This window comes from Trichophyton benhamiae, assembly GCF_000151125.1.
Source record: "Trichophyton benhamiae CBS 112371 chromosome Unknown contig00476.0, whole genome shotgun sequence".
NCBI classification, from domain to species: Eukaryota; Fungi; Ascomycota; class Eurotiomycetes; order Onygenales; family Arthrodermataceae; genus Trichophyton; species Trichophyton benhamiae.
The window spans coordinates 526,877-542,210 of record NW_003315108.1 but is presented as its reverse complement, the minus strand read 5'-3'; the positions used below and the strand labels follow the sequence as shown (position 1 = coordinate 542,210).

The following is a 15,334-nucleotide window of genomic DNA, read 5'->3' as shown; positions in this document are numbered from 1 at the left end:
TTTGGAGAGCTATTTGCACATGAGGCAGCCTTTAGACTAGGCTGGTCGAATACAAAAGTAGGCCAACAATCTAGTGTTCTCGTTCCCAGTGTATCAACTAATGTTGTGATCTAGGTATTCCCTACCCATCGACGGACGCAGCAGCCCATCGGCGGCGGAATTGATCTCCGCGATATACCACAGCGCAGGCGGTAAAAGGGGCACAACGGAGCTACACAAACAAATAATGTCATGTTGTTGAAGTAATAGACCATTTCTTTTTGCGCGCTTGATTGACTGATGGAGGTGCTACCCAGAGCAAACACCACAGCCATCGATATACCACTTTTCCCTGTGTTTAACTAGTTCTATGTACACGGTAATGATGTCCGTATTTCCATCTACCTAATGGAAGACTACCGCCTACTGAATGGCGTTAGGATAATGAACTGCTACCCTTCGATATCACGTCTTCATTCCATATTTTCAGCAAGATGGAACTGTAATTGCTATATCCATCTTTCGCATGCATATTTAACCCCATCCAGCCGTATAAACGAGTCAGAAAGTAGTAGACAATGGTATTGAATTCCGCCTGTAGTAATTAAACTTTTAGCCGCAAATTAAACGCGGTCGGCAAACCTTCCTGAAATACACGCCAAACTTTTTTCCCTTCGAACTTCAACTTGAAAAATTTACCGAATCGCAAGCATATATCAATCAATATCACCGCCAAACTGCATTTCCCGATATCCCGCTCTCGAGATGCTCTCTAGAGCTGGAATTAGGCACTCCCGTGCAATTACACAATCTCCAATCCTCAGATCCTCACAATCGCAACGACAGGTAAAAAGAAGCTTGGTGGAACGAAATTTTTCTTTACGCCATCTCCGAGTTCAACTGACCGTGTTGTAATAAAATAGTTTTCTTCCCTAAACCCAGCAAGGAATACCCAGCTTCGATTGAGTTCACTTCGTGGAAATGGCACTGCGCTAAGTGCCCTACGACTTTCCCGGAGCTCAGGGCAGGTCAAAATCTCCCCCCGATTTGCATCAACCACAGCGACATCTTCCGCTATAACTTCTACCCCAAGCGAACCAGCAACCGCACCAGTAACTGGAGGCATCACACCTAGTTCTGATGCCCTTTCCGGTGGTGGCTTGACTGATATAGACCTCTCACACATTCCAGAGAAGATTGGCTATCTTAAAGAACTTGGCTTAGACTACGGATGGGGTCCCTCCTCGATGGTCCAGTTTCTTCTAGAGACACTACATATAACAGGTGGTTTGCCATGGTGGACTGCAACTGTAGCTACAGCTGTGCTAATTCGAGTTGTACTATTCAACTCAATCGTATCCTCCGCCGAGGTTTCTGCCAAACTCAAGGCTATACAACCGCGTACTACACCAATTCGAGAACGTATGATGCACTGTGTACGCGAAAACGACAATGTTGGAGCACTGAAGGCGAAGAACGAGCTTGCTTTATTAAACCAGGAACATGGAATAAAGCCCTGGAAGGCCTTTCTACCTCTTCTCCAGATACCACTTGGTTTTGGGTGCTTCAGAGTTCTTCGAGGAATGTCTGCTCTCCCCGTTCCAGGATTGGATAACGAAAGCGTCCTATGGTTACAGAACGTGACTATGCCTGACCCTTATTATGCCATTCCCATCGCAACTGGTGCTCTGATTTTCGTAGCTCTCAGGGTAAGTGGCTTTCACCCCTTTTATCAAGCGTATAATCATGAGCTAAAATTGTGCTCGTTTCTAGCGTGGCGGCGATACCGGGTTGAGCAATCTAATGAACTCTAAATTAGGAAAGAGTGTGGTATATTCTCTTCCTATTGTTACAGCGTTCACCATGACATTCTGGCCTGGTATTCTACAACTCTACTTCCTCACGACCGGTGTCCTGTCTGTATGCCAGACCTATATAATGACCACCCCTCGGTTACGCAAATTGCTCGGTCTTGGACCTCTTCCTAAGAATCCCACCTCACAAGTCTCGTCCACGCCTGCTCCAAGCCGAATCCAAACCATTTCCAAACCAGCTACTTCACAGCCGACACCTGAGACACATATACCACCCCAAGATATCAGTGTCATTGACCGAGCCATGGATGGACTTAAATCTGCTTACAAAGATACCGTCAAAGATGTAAAGAATAAACTAGGAGAAATGACCGGTGAAAAGGAGGAAACAGACCCGACTGGTCGTATGCCACGGCTTAATAAGAAGGAACTCGAAAATGCGAAGGCCTATGAAGAGCGGCGCAAGGCGGAGATCAGAGCTGAACGGGAGTTGAAGAATCAACAGCTTAGAGCCAGGCATATGCGGAAACGGGGGCAAAAGGAGTAAATTACGGGACTTCGGTACGTAGAAGTGATATGGGCGGAAGTGTGATATTTGTTCCCCTTCTCCACCAATGTTTTTTATTTGCTACTCTTTCATTTTTGCCTATGGGAGTTATCTGAGGTCTGGTTGACATTTCGAAAAGATCTACCTGATTTTTTCAGTGTATATTACGAGCTATATTTGTTATATTACTATCAAACTCTTTAAGAACTTAATAGAGATGACCAGCCACTAGTAAAATGCTATTTAGCTAATTTGGACTCAGAAACTTTCCAGAGCCAAATAGCGCTAGGATAGATAATGCAGAAAAAGCACACAGATATCACATTCATTCCGTGTTCAAATGCTCCAGTGACCTAGAAAGAGAAGATAGAGCACCGGTTACAAATCCCGCCCAATAACTCCAATCCAGTGAAAATTCCGATGAGAACAACAATCCCAACCTTAGCATTAGAAAATAATACCGTTGCTAAGCTTCGTATAAAGCTCAGTAAAACCCAAAGTTGCCTTAACCAAAGAGCCTCCTCCCACCGGTTCCCCTGACACTCCATGAAAATGGCCCCTTTACACCAAATCCTTTCAAACTCAGGCCGGAAAACCCAACATTATCACCCTGTGCACTGAGTTTATATCGTCGCAATGCCTCACGAATATGTGACGGTAGAAGTGGCCCACGATGAGGGTTCGGTGGGAGCTTGATTGACTTCCTAGGGGCAAGCGTTGAGCTATCGAGAGAAGCCCCCTCCGTGGCAGCAGTACTCTGGGTTGTAACATGAGTATGAGAAGGCGTTGAAGCTGGTAGCGGCGCAGACTGGATGCCTTCCATCGCACTACTAGCAGGCCCGTTTTCAGATGACTCAGGTTTCACAGCCAACGTACCGGAATTATCCCCGTGGACTGGTTGTAATGAAGTCTGCGTGCTGTTATTTTCCTTCTCTTTATCTGCTTGTTCTTGCCGGTTGCGCTGGTGTGCTGCCTCTTCCGCTTCGGCGTCGGCAATGGCGCCTGCATCAAATGCCTCGGCCCACTCAGCTTGAATTGTCCTCGCCTTTTCGACAATTTCCCCAATAAATACTTTGGTATAACCTCCAATGGTGGTGACGACATTTGGGGGAACAGATTGAGATAATGTCTGATTCACAATCTTTCGAAGGGTAGATTTGTTCAGTTTAGTACGCTTGAAACAATCGTACCGAGACGACTGCTCGGGATTAAATGCATCCATCAAAATCCTAAGCCATTTTTTTGTGTCAGTATGAATCTTCGGAATCGTCCTTAGGGGGTAAAATTCATTGAACATACGCAAGATTTTTCTTTTCGGCAGCCGCGTCAACGGCCGCGCCACCATCGATCTCGGGCTCCTCGATGTAATCATCATCATCATTATCTGCGTCCTCGTCGCCTTGGTTTGTTCCATTTTTCACAGATGTACCTGTGTCCCCACGCCCACCGACAGAACCGTCAGCTCCGCCTTTTACACTCGCCGCACCGTCCTTGTCCTTTTTACTCTTCTTCTTCCTCCCCCTTCCGCCAACCGTACTGCCACCAAGACTCCCAGCAAATGACCCTGTGAAGCTACCCGTTACGCTCACTTCGGCTTCCGATCTTGAGCTGGCCCCTGTGTAAACGCGCGGGTCACTATCGGCAGATATGGGGAATGACGTTTGCCGTAAAGGGTGCGTTCGCTGGCGCTTCAAGTTTGCAGGAGGGTTAGATGAGGCCGATGCAATAGATAATCGTTTTTTGGGATTTGCAGGTGCATTAGGCAAGCTTAGAGAGACCGAAGGCGGTGGTGAGAGCGACATATTGGGCACCTTCAACTTGACAGGGAGGATTGAGAAGTTGTTGTCAAAACTCGCGGGGGGGTAAAATGAGAGGTGAGCTGGAGGAAGGGTGAAAATTGGGCGAGATGGAGGTCTAGGATGCTCCCTTCTCTGGCCTTTCAAGCACAAACTGTGTGCTATCTTGATGATGCGCCAAAGGTGCTTGAAGCAACACAAGAAGACGGAAGAACAAACTCGGACGAGCTTGCGATATGACGAAGTGACAGAGAAGGAAGGTTTGCCGATTTGCTTAATAATTAAGTTCTGACTAACATTTGCGGGTAAATTATATTCCGGAGCAGGTACTTCCTGCCGTTTTTGGAGGTTCCATTGGAAAGTTTCTCTTTCCTCTTTCGAAATAAATAAACAAATAAATAAATAAATGAAAGAAAAAAAAAAAAAAAAGGAAGGAACGCGGGGAAAGAGTGAAGGATTTTGAAAATTCTCCATTATGTGAAGAAAAGGGGCATAACTTCTGCGGCAAGCTGGGGATAGGTGGAGCATAAGAGTGTTTATTATTACTGTTTTGAGATGTTGTAAATCAATATCGCAATGCGTATTTAATACTATCTAGGCCGTATAAATATTTTTAATGCCTTTTATGTGGCTAAAGCTTTGTCCAAAAATAAAAAAAATAAAATGGTATTGATTGTTGAAAATGAACTAATTAAGTATTGTGGAGCGCGGAAAGAACCTTGATGGGTGCGAACTTTCATAGTGCCAAGGTCCTTTAACACTCTAAACCTTGGAGTTGTCTATCTGCCATAATGTTAGCGGGATATAAGTATAGCGACGAACATATATACCTTCAAAATATAGACATACGATACATGACCTCTATGGTAACGCCATTCGATTCGTCGCTTTGCTGCCCTCGTGCGAGCCGTAAATTTCCGGTATAGATTCCCCGCTCCTGGGTGCTATTTGTGCCTAGTACAGTAGGATGTGGAAGGTCGTTATCCGTATCCGTATATTCGCTGAACAAAACTGAGCAATCTCGAGTACTTCTAGCTTTATGGCCAGTTAGGTAACTTTAGGAAAACACAACCTTCCCTCGTTGTTCACTTTCAGCTAGGCCCGCGTAACTCATAGTAGACCATATTGGCATCCACCCGGGGGGCAGGCAGTAACCAAATCGGAAGTAGGCAGTCATGTTTAGCTGCAGCTATAAATGATAGGTTGGGGGAAGATAGCAGTGGAAGTGGGTATTCATATTGATATCGGTTGATAAATATGCTGTCAGACCCAGCTAACTACCATACTTAAGGCAAGAAGGTTCCCCGATATTATATATATTGTTAATTACGGGTTAGCAGGGTATTGAGGTATCTATTTAACGCACGCAACTCACCGAATGGCGGAAGAGGTTGGTTTCAATTTATTTAACGCCAAATATTGTCATCTGTGCCTCTGAGGTAAACTAGTAAAGTTTTGATGCTTAACGATGAGGCTGATTATTGGTTGACTATGTCGCGTTTTGTGGGTCAGCATCCTAAAAATAGAAGTGAGGCTCAAGACAGTTCCACTAGCTACCTTGATTCTTACATATTATCGATACCAATTCCCCAAGGCCTTTTGAAGAAGTAGAGTCAATATAACTGACATCGTAAGCGATGAAAAATTCCATTAAACTGTTAGAGGAGACAACTAAAATAATACCTATGCCGCAAATAGGACTGGCTGCCCTTGATAAATCTCATACTTGGAATCGTACCGGAGAAGATACTGTAGCTCTCCCGATCAGGATGTTACGTCTCGTCAGGAATTAGTAAGTCAATCGTAGAAAACAGATTGAATAATTTTCGATGGACGAGGTTATTGTTACGTTGTGGGGAAAGATCCATTTTACTGGAAGTTTCAAGCATGTTGAAAAATAGTAAGCGTTGCAGTAGTTGCAGAGTTTCATTAGTACTAGGTCAAAAATGCAACCTACTTAGCCAACCAAAGTGTTAAAGACAGTAGAGAAAGTAAGCAGCGGTCCGGGACCCAGGGAACAAACAACTCAATCAAAAATCGATGTGAGTGGAGTTGCAAGCACGAAAAGCAGATATACAAACGCAACACAAAAAAAATAGGAAAAAGCCCGAAATAGTTAACAATAAAAGTAGCAAGTTAAGGGTAGTTCTCTCCGATACGCGGAGCGCCTCCTCGCCAGTCAAGACGCTCGTAGTAGCGGAAGACAAGGTCGTATCCGTCGAGCTCGTGGACGATACGGTCAACGCGGCGGTATCCAGGGATGCTCTCCATCTTGCCATGTCGACGAGAGGCAAGACGAGTGCTACGGCGCGCCTCAAACGACTGGCCAAGCTCCTCTGCGTTAGCCTTGGAGGATTTCGCCTCGAACAAGGTGACGGTGAAACGGCCTGGTTTGAATATGCCCACAGCCTGACTGACGATTTCAGCGGTGTCACGGCCAGTCTGCTCCTGAGGCACGGTGGTTTCAAACGATGCATAGGAGCAGTGGGGTTCAGGCGTGACATGGACGGTGAAATAGTTGGTGCCAGATTTACCGTCGTTGGAAGGGATGACGCCGTTGGCCGAGAAGCCGCAGGGGGAGAACAGGTAGGCGTCAATTCGGGAGCCCGGGTGCTTGTCGGCGGGATAAATATTGGATAGTCCGCAGGCCTCGCTGACAACAGTACCAAGAGCGTGGCCTTCGCTTGAGAGCTCCGAGGGCAGGGGAGAGCCCACGTCGCTGTTGTTGGAGGAAGTGTTGCTGAAAACGTCGAGGAGGTCGTCGTTTTCTTCTTCATGTTCAGATCGATAACGACTTTCTGCGACCGCACTCGCATGGTCGAGATAGAATTGCTTGGAATTCTTCTCGTCCAAGTCAGTCATCAAGATCTCCAATGTTTCATCACTCTCGCATTGCTTGGTTCCCCCAACTCCGTTCTCGAGAGAGCCGGGAAAGTTGATCTGTCTGGTTTCGGTCTCATGGACAGGGGACGCAGGCGGTGTCAAGGAGGTGAACGGCTCGGTAATGTACAAGTACCAATGTTCACCGTTCATCTTGCCAATCATATAGGCACTGCCGCCCAAGAAGAGCTTGTCCATAGCTCTGACTTCATCTCTCCAGCTACGGTGAGGCCCGCGCTGGCGTTCGGGAAAGAGGAAGTTCTTACGGCTGTAGAAGACACGGTACGGAGCAGTTGCCGTGGTAATACCGCCAACCAATGGAGGGCTGGACTTGGGGAAACCAGCATAAAGAGCAGCAATTTCGAGAATGCGAGGCAGGCCGTGCAGAAGGGTAGTGGTGCCACAGGTCTTGAGGATCAGCTTGTGAGGGAAGACGAACATGCTGGATTCGGACAGGAGGTAGGCATCGACGTCGTCAGACTCGACAATGGAGAGAACTTGGCAGTTGACGAGGTCGAGCATGCCTTTCCAGGTGTCCGCCGACACAGCCTTGAGTCCATTGGGAACCGGCGAGTTGGCGAGGTCATCGGGAGACGCAGTGAACCACACCTCAAGAAGCTTTTCAGGCCCTGTTCAGGCAGTTAGCAACGGTAATCATCAAATTTGAAGGTGGAAAAAAGGCTTGAATAGACTGACCTTCGAATGCATTGGTTGAGTCTAAATCCACAGTGGCTTCATGATTGATAGTCAAAGACGGTGCCACATACGAGGATGGAGATCCCGTATAGTGATTTGGAATTCCGGCGTAGACCATATCCGAGACTGGAATTCTTCCTTGATTATGTTTTTTTTTTCTTATATTTCGTTGAGACTGTTGATGGTGGTTCCGACTTTGACTGCAATTATGCAGATGACTGTGGTGTGTTTGAGCTTGAGCTTGAGCTTGACCTAGCAAGACTTAGAAGCACAATCTGCCACCCAGACGAACAATGCGGTGTTCGTCTGAGAAGGAGAAGGCCCGAAATCCTGGGGGAGGTCTGGCCGCACACTGGCAGAGACTGTTCGCTCGATCAGGGAGACAAAACACCGCTGGTTAACGGTGTTAGGGTGGGCGGGCGGAGAGGGGGAAGTAGAACGCTTTGAGTGCCGGAATGGTGATCAGATGTCGGTGACCCTCGAACTGACAGATGCCGATACCGGTGAAAGTATCGGGTCTAGCAGAGGAGGATGTCTGCTGTATGGATAGATAAGTCTATTCCGGCGCAAAGAACGAGGTAAGACGGGGTGTCCGGTCGGGTTGTTGTTCTTCGTGGGAGGATTGCTTTTTTGTTTTTTCCAGTGGGTTTTTTTCTTGCTGTCGTTCTCGTAGGGGATGTTATCGAGGTCTGGCAGCGAAGGGTCAGCACACTCTCGACGAGCACCACGGCGAGCAGAAACAGACGAGGAGACTCACTTTGCTGGCTTGGATAGGAAGCGTAGCAGGTCCTTACGACTCATGGAGGGTTAATAAATGTCCTCTTCAGAGCTGCGTAGTGATGGGAGGCCCGTCAGTCAAAACATTGACACGGCGAGAACCGGGCGGCCAGTGAGCAACTTGCAACGACGACAATGAGTGAGCAGGAGACGATAGTGACGACAGTGACGAGCAGACGAGGATGAGACGCTGATGATAAAGAGCAGAAGAGACGGCGAGAGTGAAGACAGAGAAGAAGAAGGTTGTTTTGCCCCTCGAGGAAGAATTTGTTCATGCGACAGCGGAAAGTTCGTTTTTTTCGTGTGTGTCAGGGAAAAGCAAAAAAAAAGGAAAGGAAAAAAAGAAAACCAGCCGGCGGATAACGTAATGACGCAGAAGCGCGAAGGAAGAAGCAAATATAAGGGGAGCGCCGCAGTTAGTGCGAGGGACGGCGACGAGGAAGAAGAAAAGAAAAGAATAAGGCGATCGTGGAGCTTCGGATGAAGATTACTTTATTCTTGCGTGTTGGATACGGTTGGAAAAAGCTGCGTGATGCTTGGTCAAATATCCTGCCTGGTGTCCCTTTTGCCCGGCCTGAGCCAAACTCCGCTGCGAAAAGAAAGAGAAGAGAAAGGGAAAACAGCCAGGTCCCCCGGTCCGTTGAAAAAATACAAGAGATATTAAGAAGAGGAGAGAGAAACGGGAAAAAAAAAGGAGAAAAAGCAAGGAAATGGCCGGAATATCGCTCACTGCTGCTTCTCGAGAATCGCCCTGGCGAGAGGCAGCTGGCCAGACTCGATGATGCGGGAGGCAATCAGCTCGCCGACCTTTGCAGCAAGCTCCTTGCCCAGCGCCTCTGCCGCAGCGTCCGAGAAGCCGTTTGTGTGGGCGAGAGACTCGTCCTGGATCGTCGAGAGCACGGCAATGATCACCCCCGTCACTTTCTCTGCCTCTGCTTTCCGAAGGCCCTCGTCCGTCACGGCGTCCTTCAGCACGACTTCGTACACGGGCAGGTTAGGGATAATCAGCTCGCGAATGACGTTTGGGCCGCCAATGGATTGGAGCCCAATTATGGCACCGTAGTGGGCACCGAAAGTCTGACCAGGGTCCAGGAAGGTCTTCAGGAACGTTCGTGCCAGACGGGGCTTGAGAGTGTGTGAAGACTGCGAGTACTTTTTCGCTATCATCCCCACCAGAGACGACGAGAGGTCTCGTAGTGCAAAGTGTTCTACTGCGTCGTTACTGCTACCGAGCTGGCGGCCTATAAGGCATGTCAACACCGGTGGAATCAACGGTGCAACCTACACACGCCACTTGTCAGCCTGTCATGTTTTTACCTTGCCTGGCCTTTTTTTCCCTTGAACTAGGGGGCGGCAAAACTCACGTAAGGGTCAATGTATAATGTCGGATTCCGTATCAGGGCCTCGATCATATGCATCACCTGTGTTAGGACAAAGATGTCCTTGATATTATGCGTAACTTTCTCTGATATAAACTGCACAAAGTACGGAACCAGCTGGTGCAAGCCTGGGTCTTCCTTCAAGCTTGAAAACGCAGAGTTGCGGAACTCCTCGTTCGACTCGTCCAGGAATGCATTGCACACCCGCTCAAAGTAAAGCTGCAGCTCGTTCGAGAGTATATGTTTAACCAATGGCTTGACGTTAACATTCTCATTGCCGCTCATAGCAGCCAGGTTGGCGTTCGCATTCGGGCCCTTGGATACTAGCTCGAGGTGCCGTGTGTCCGCCGCCGTAGGGTTCTGCGGTATCGTAGGCTGTACGCCTTCGACGGCTAGCCAGTGCGCTACTCCCATCGTCCATCGTTAGTACATACGTAGCAAACCAAGTTAGAGCCAATCCAACAGCATACCGGTAAAGGATATCTCCCTAGGCACCTTTGGAAGTGGCGCATTAATCAACTTCTCAAAATCAACCTCGTCGTCCTCAACGTAAAACAGCGGCTGGCCGGGACCTATCGTCGCCTCGCCGAACCTCAGCGGGCGCGCGGATTCATAGCCATATAGCGGTTCGACGTCCAGCACTCGCAGCGCATTCGATACGTCTTGTGTCGTGAGCAGTGTTCGCTTGCCGTGCCTCATGAACTTAAGAGCTTCCTCCAGCACTTGGGAAATGCGGTACTCGACGTCGCGGGATAGGTTCTCGACTACATCGTCGTTCAGCGAGTTTATCCCGACGGATTCAGCGACATCACGGATGTTATCTGGGTTCCAGAGCGACATCGTGGGAGCTTGGAGATGCGCAAGGCGGCGGCTGAGCTTGGTGTTGGTTAACGTTCGGTGGATGTGTTGCTGGGTGAAGTCGCAGGTGAGAAATGCTGCATCTTCCGCCGTGAGGCTGAGGCAGCAGTGGGTGTGTCCGATCGCTTCAGCACGAGCTCGTCATCGTCTTATTCTTGCGCCGACTGTCTCGTCCTGTTCATCATCGACATTCCAATATCTTTTCCGATGCGCAAAAGTTGGAGCTGGAAGAAGAAGCGCGGCAAGTAGCGCTTATGGCGTCTGGCGCTTATCGCCTATAGACTTTCCTTTGTTTTTTTATTTATCTACTTGTCTTGTAACCATTAGAATATGAAATATACAAGACGACGATCATATATAAAGAGGAGACAGTTTATTTTATTACTACCTAGTGTAAAAACAAGGAGTTGAACCCGTAGAGATTTAACACGACTGAAGGACATCCTATGGTATCTATAAACCAGGCGCTCTGAAACGGAAAGAAATCAACAAATAGCAAACTACCAACCAACACCAAGCCCCCGGCATGTCGTCGTTCCATTTGCACCTAGTTCGTGGCTGTCGTGCGACAAGGTGATGTGAAAGTCCAGTTCGCATTGCTGAAAAGTTGTATTAGGAGTCTTGTCTCTTTTTTTTTTTTGGGTTTGGATTTTTAGTTTACTAAGGGAAAAGGAAGAAAGGGAGTGTCATGTTACGCATGATAGCGAGTCTGACGGGTATTAGAATAGGAGAGTAAATTACCGCCCAAGGGGTATCAGGTGTTGTTTGTTGTTTAGTTGGCCGGGGCAGCGGCTGGGGCGGGGGCTGGGACAGTCTCTCCTGCGACCTTGGGAGCTCCATTGGTCTCGCCAGCTGGCTTATCGGTGGCTTCAGAAGTGGTATTCTCAGGCACAGGTACAGGAGCAGTAGGATTCTCAGTCTTGGCCTCCTCTGGTTTGGTCTCAGGAGCTTCCTTTGCCTTTTGCTCTTCAGCTTTGGTTTCGGCCTTAGTTTCGGCCTTGGTCTCAGCACTGGTTTCGGTCTTTGGCTCGGTCTTAGTCTCCTGCTCCTGAGAGATGTCATCGATGAGAGCAACAGTCATGCTGCTTTCAGCCAACTCAGCGTTCTTTCCGCCATATGACTTGGGGAACTCGGCACCAGCTTCACCAAACTCGCGGGCCAGGGCAGAGCCATTGGTGATAGGATGGAACTTGCGAATGGTGTTCTTGCTCAGGAAGACCTTCAGAGCAGTGAAGACCCATCCCATGACGGTAGGGACGTTGACGAAGAACTTCTCGCGCAGAAGCTCTGGGTAGGCCATGCTGAAGACGGTAATGGTCTCGCGGGAGGCATTGCGGATGGTTGGGCTCATGCGGAGGAAGCTAACGTTCTGGTAGTCATGGACTTGGAACATCTGGTATGGGTCTTCGCCAATGGCTGGGATGACGGTCTTTGCCTTGTCCAGGTTCAGTTCGTGGATGGCGAGCTCCATGAGAGCAACGCGCCATTTAATAAACCTATACTGGTTAGCCATATATACCTCTAACAAAAAGAAGAGATTGGCGGTTATACGGAGGTATATCTTACCCTTTAAGATCGCCAAAGGTCTCGTCAATGTTCTGGACGGCACCGTAGATGTTCCATGTGAAGACGGACTTGGCCTCGCCGACGCCATACGTGGTGATGAAGCCCAAGTTCTTGAACTTCTTAGCCGAGAACTTCATGTGCTTGACAATCTCGAGGGGCTTCATCTCCTTGCGCCACTCCAAGGCCTTGGTAAGCTGCTCTTCTGCCGCCTTCACGTTACCCTCGTTGGCACGAAGGAACTTGATCATGATATTGACGGTTGGAATGTCCTCTGTGTCCTTCAAGGTCACTCCCCACATCTCATTGTGGCCCGTAGCCTCGAGGATGGCCGGCAATCGGTCGAAGAGCTGGGTGAGCCCGGCATGTTTCGTCAGGTACTCTGGACGGTTATCCACCGGCGCAGACTCCTCGGCCTTGCCCTGCGCTGCAGCAGCTCCAGCAGCTTCGGTCTTGACCTGCTCAGCAGGCTCAGCGTCCTTTTTGTCTTCGGCAGGCTTCGAGGGAGCTTGTTCAGCGTCCTTCTTCTCCTCGACTGGCTTCTCGTCGGCTTTTTCGACTGCTTTCTCGACCTTCTCGGCCTCAACGGCTGCGGCAGCTTCAGCCTGAGCGACAGGCTGCTCGACCTTCTCCTGAGTCTTGTCCATTGTATTGGTGACCGAGTCTCGCGCTCACTTCCCTGGGTCAGTCAGCCTGTCAGTCAGCCTGTCATCTCATTGTCAGCTTCTTCCTCTCTGTTGTGCCTCCTGCTGCTCGATAGTTCCTGACCTAGTTAAGGGGACAACAGCAAAGTCACGTTTTCCAGCTATCAACGGCTTGATCAGCCCACCAGCTTGTCTAGCCAGAATGCAAAAAAGGATACAGAAGATGGAGGAGAGAAGGAGAAAGAAAGAAGGAAATATTTTTCTTCTAGTCTTGTCTAAATATTTAATGCAAGAGGGAAAAAATCTGTCGCTTCGTCAGCGAGCAGAAGCAGCCATGCGGCACTCAGTCAGTGTAAATAATAGCAAGATCTTTGTTATTAGTTAGCATAACAGGGAGCGCAGGCAGTCTGGCTATATATTTTATTATTACTGCTGCTGCTGCTGCTGCTGCTAATGCTGATGCTGATGCTGGCTCTTCTGCATGTCCTGTAAGTATCCTCCAGCAGGCTAGTCACTAGTAACTAACAGAACCCCTGAGACAGCCAGGCCTTTCCTGCACACTGAGGGAGAGAAGAGATAATCTTAGCAGCAGCGACACTAGGGAGGCCAGGGGGCAGCCTTGTTTTGTATCACAAGAGATTGCATACCTGGCTGGAAGTCCAGGTTTTTAATTACCAGCCGGAAAAGAGGGCTTCCGCTTGCTTAGCAGGCCAAGAGGGGCATGGCAGAGATGTAGAGATAGAGAACTAGCTAGCTAGTTGAACTTATCCGCTAGCTGCTACTGCCGGTGGTTAATGGTGCTGTTTATAGTTAACTTGGTAGCAGATGTTACCTGGTGGCTGCAACGGTGATACTGGAGATTAACAGGAGAAGATGAAACGGACGAGGGCCAGGCCTTGGTAAGATGAAATACGGAGCAGAAACCCGGTCAATCTTACCTGGAAGATCTGTGCCTGTGCTTCGACTAACTAATAATAATAATGACCGGTATGGGGAGTATCATTCCTGGTACTCCGTATGGTGTATATACTGCAACGGAATTAGCATCAGCATGGGGGGAATTGCGATTTGGTATACAAGGACTATGCAAGCTAGGTACATCAAAACTCGGGGATTAAAAAAAAAAAAAGGAGAAAAGATGGGTTGAAGACATGCTAAGTAACTGTATGAAATGCAAGCGAGTTCATCAAGGGGGGTTAAGAGGCTGTACATCGGTGAGAAGGGAGCATGCGAGATGCCGTCCTGTTAGTTAGTGCGACTGCTTTGCGTACTGTTCGGGAATCTTAGGGACGGCCGGAGGCTGTCTCGGAGCACCCGCAGATGCCTTGTTTTCGTCCTCATCCTCGTCCTCGTCTTCATCAACATCTATCTTCTCAGGGTGTCTTTGTCGGAAGTCAGCTTCCTTCTTCACAGTAGCAATTATTATATCGATAATAAACTCACCCAAGGAGATTCTTGATATTGCCCATCTCATAATGTTTCTTCCGCTTCTCTTCAAAATCATGGTGTTTCTGCGCCTCCTCCTGCGTGGGATCATGCTCATCCTTGTCGTCCCCTCCAACGACGACACGTTTCTTGCTCCCTGTGCTTCCAAAGCTCAGACTTCGTTCTCGCACGATCCGATCCGCCTCGCTCGCCCTGACGTCCTTCCACGTATCTTCTTCCGGGTCTCCAAGCTCTAGATCGGGTATGTCGTCCGCCCTTGACTTGCTCTTGCTCTTGCTCTTGGCCTTGTTCATATCTAGTTCATCCACCACCACTCCTTCAACATGGAACCCGACGTCGTCTTCTCCGAGGTCCATGTCGTCATTCTCTTCGTTGTAGTCGTAGTGCGGCACATACGGTGTCTTGGGCTCATCGATCTTCATGGTCGAAGTCCGCTCTTGTTCGGTGAGATAGAGGTTTGCCTCGTCCCATTTCAGCCGGGGTGAGTTCTCCGTCGCCTCGTCGCCGTTCGAGGCTCTGGAACTGGTGGATTTGCGATGGGAAGAGGCACGAGCTCGCTGCTTGACGCCGACGCCGGCATTTTGCATTGTATTTTGCATTGTCAGTTCCTTATTCTCGAGCGGCGATAGCGACATTAGCGATGGGTCTGCGCTTGGTGTGACGGTAGATATGGACACCGGAGACTTGAGGATACCTGGGACAGGGTTCGCTGGTTAAACGGGTCGTCTACAAGATGATGATAGCCATAGCATCCAGATAGTTATTGCATACCCTTTGGCCGTGGTGCCGTCTCATGCTCATGATGGGCGGCGGCCGACGTCTGCTCCTGCATCGTAGACATTTTTTTTTTTTTTTTTTTTTTTTTTTATGTATGGTAGATGTAGTTATTCGGGCGTCTGCTACACAGGTCAGCTCATGCCATGCCAGTCATCTCTTCCATCCCAGCATATCATTC

General features: G+C 48.8%; 6 protein-coding genes across 6 annotated transcripts; 1 reads left to right on the top strand and 5 right to left on the bottom strand.

Annotated features, from left to right (window-relative positions):
* Positions 1-744: 744 nt before the first annotated feature.
* Positions 745-2,340, top strand: ARB_06831 (mitochondrial export translocase Oxa1, putative; the record flags this gene model as incomplete). Its single annotated transcript, XM_003015025.1, has 3 exons — positions 745-825; positions 903-1,688; positions 1,753-2,340. The coding sequence occupies 3 exons, from the start codon at positions 745-747 to the stop codon at positions 2,338-2,340; spliced, it is 1,455 nt and encodes a 484-aa protein (XP_003015071.1).
* Positions 2,341-2,845: 505 nt separating this feature from the next.
* Positions 2,846-4,610, bottom strand: ARB_06830 (transcription initiation factor TFIID subunit beta, putative; the record flags this gene model as incomplete). The annotated part of the gene is made up of 2 exons (XM_003015024.1): positions 2,846-3,569; positions 3,640-4,610. 2 exons carry the CDS (start codon positions 4,608-4,610, stop codon positions 2,846-2,848), a joined length of 1,695 nt encoding a protein of 564 aa, XP_003015070.1.
* A 1,662-nt stretch (positions 4,611-6,272) lies between these two features.
* On the bottom strand, positions 6,273-7,830 carry ARB_06829 (uncharacterized protein; the record flags this gene model as incomplete). The annotated part of the gene is made up of 2 exons (XM_003015023.1): positions 6,273-7,645; positions 7,713-7,830. 2 exons carry the CDS (start codon positions 7,828-7,830, stop codon positions 6,273-6,275), a joined length of 1,491 nt encoding a protein of 496 aa, XP_003015069.1.
* Positions 7,831-9,215: 1,385 nt separating this feature from the next.
* ARB_06828 (uncharacterized protein) lies at positions 9,216-10,708 on the bottom strand (the record flags this gene model as incomplete). The annotated part of the gene is made up of 3 exons (XM_003015022.1): positions 9,216-9,770; positions 9,854-10,260; positions 10,339-10,708. The coding sequence occupies 3 exons, from the start codon at positions 10,706-10,708 to the stop codon at positions 9,216-9,218; spliced, it is 1,332 nt and encodes a 443-aa protein (XP_003015068.1).
* A 790-nt stretch (positions 10,709-11,498) lies between these two features.
* On the bottom strand, positions 11,499-12,936 carry ARB_06827 (CRAL/TRIO domain protein; the record flags this gene model as incomplete). The annotated part of the gene is made up of 2 exons (XM_003015021.1): positions 11,499-12,222; positions 12,293-12,936. 2 exons carry the CDS (start codon positions 12,934-12,936, stop codon positions 11,499-11,501), a joined length of 1,368 nt encoding a protein of 455 aa, XP_003015067.1.
* A 1,246-nt stretch (positions 12,937-14,182) lies between these two features.
* On the bottom strand, positions 14,183-15,211 carry ARB_06826 (uncharacterized protein; the record flags this gene model as incomplete). Its single annotated transcript, XM_003015020.1, has 3 exons — positions 14,183-14,315; positions 14,377-15,088; positions 15,151-15,211. The coding sequence occupies 3 exons, from the start codon at positions 15,209-15,211 to the stop codon at positions 14,183-14,185; spliced, it is 906 nt and encodes a 301-aa protein (XP_003015066.1).
* Between the last annotated feature and the right edge of the window lie 123 nt (positions 15,212-15,334).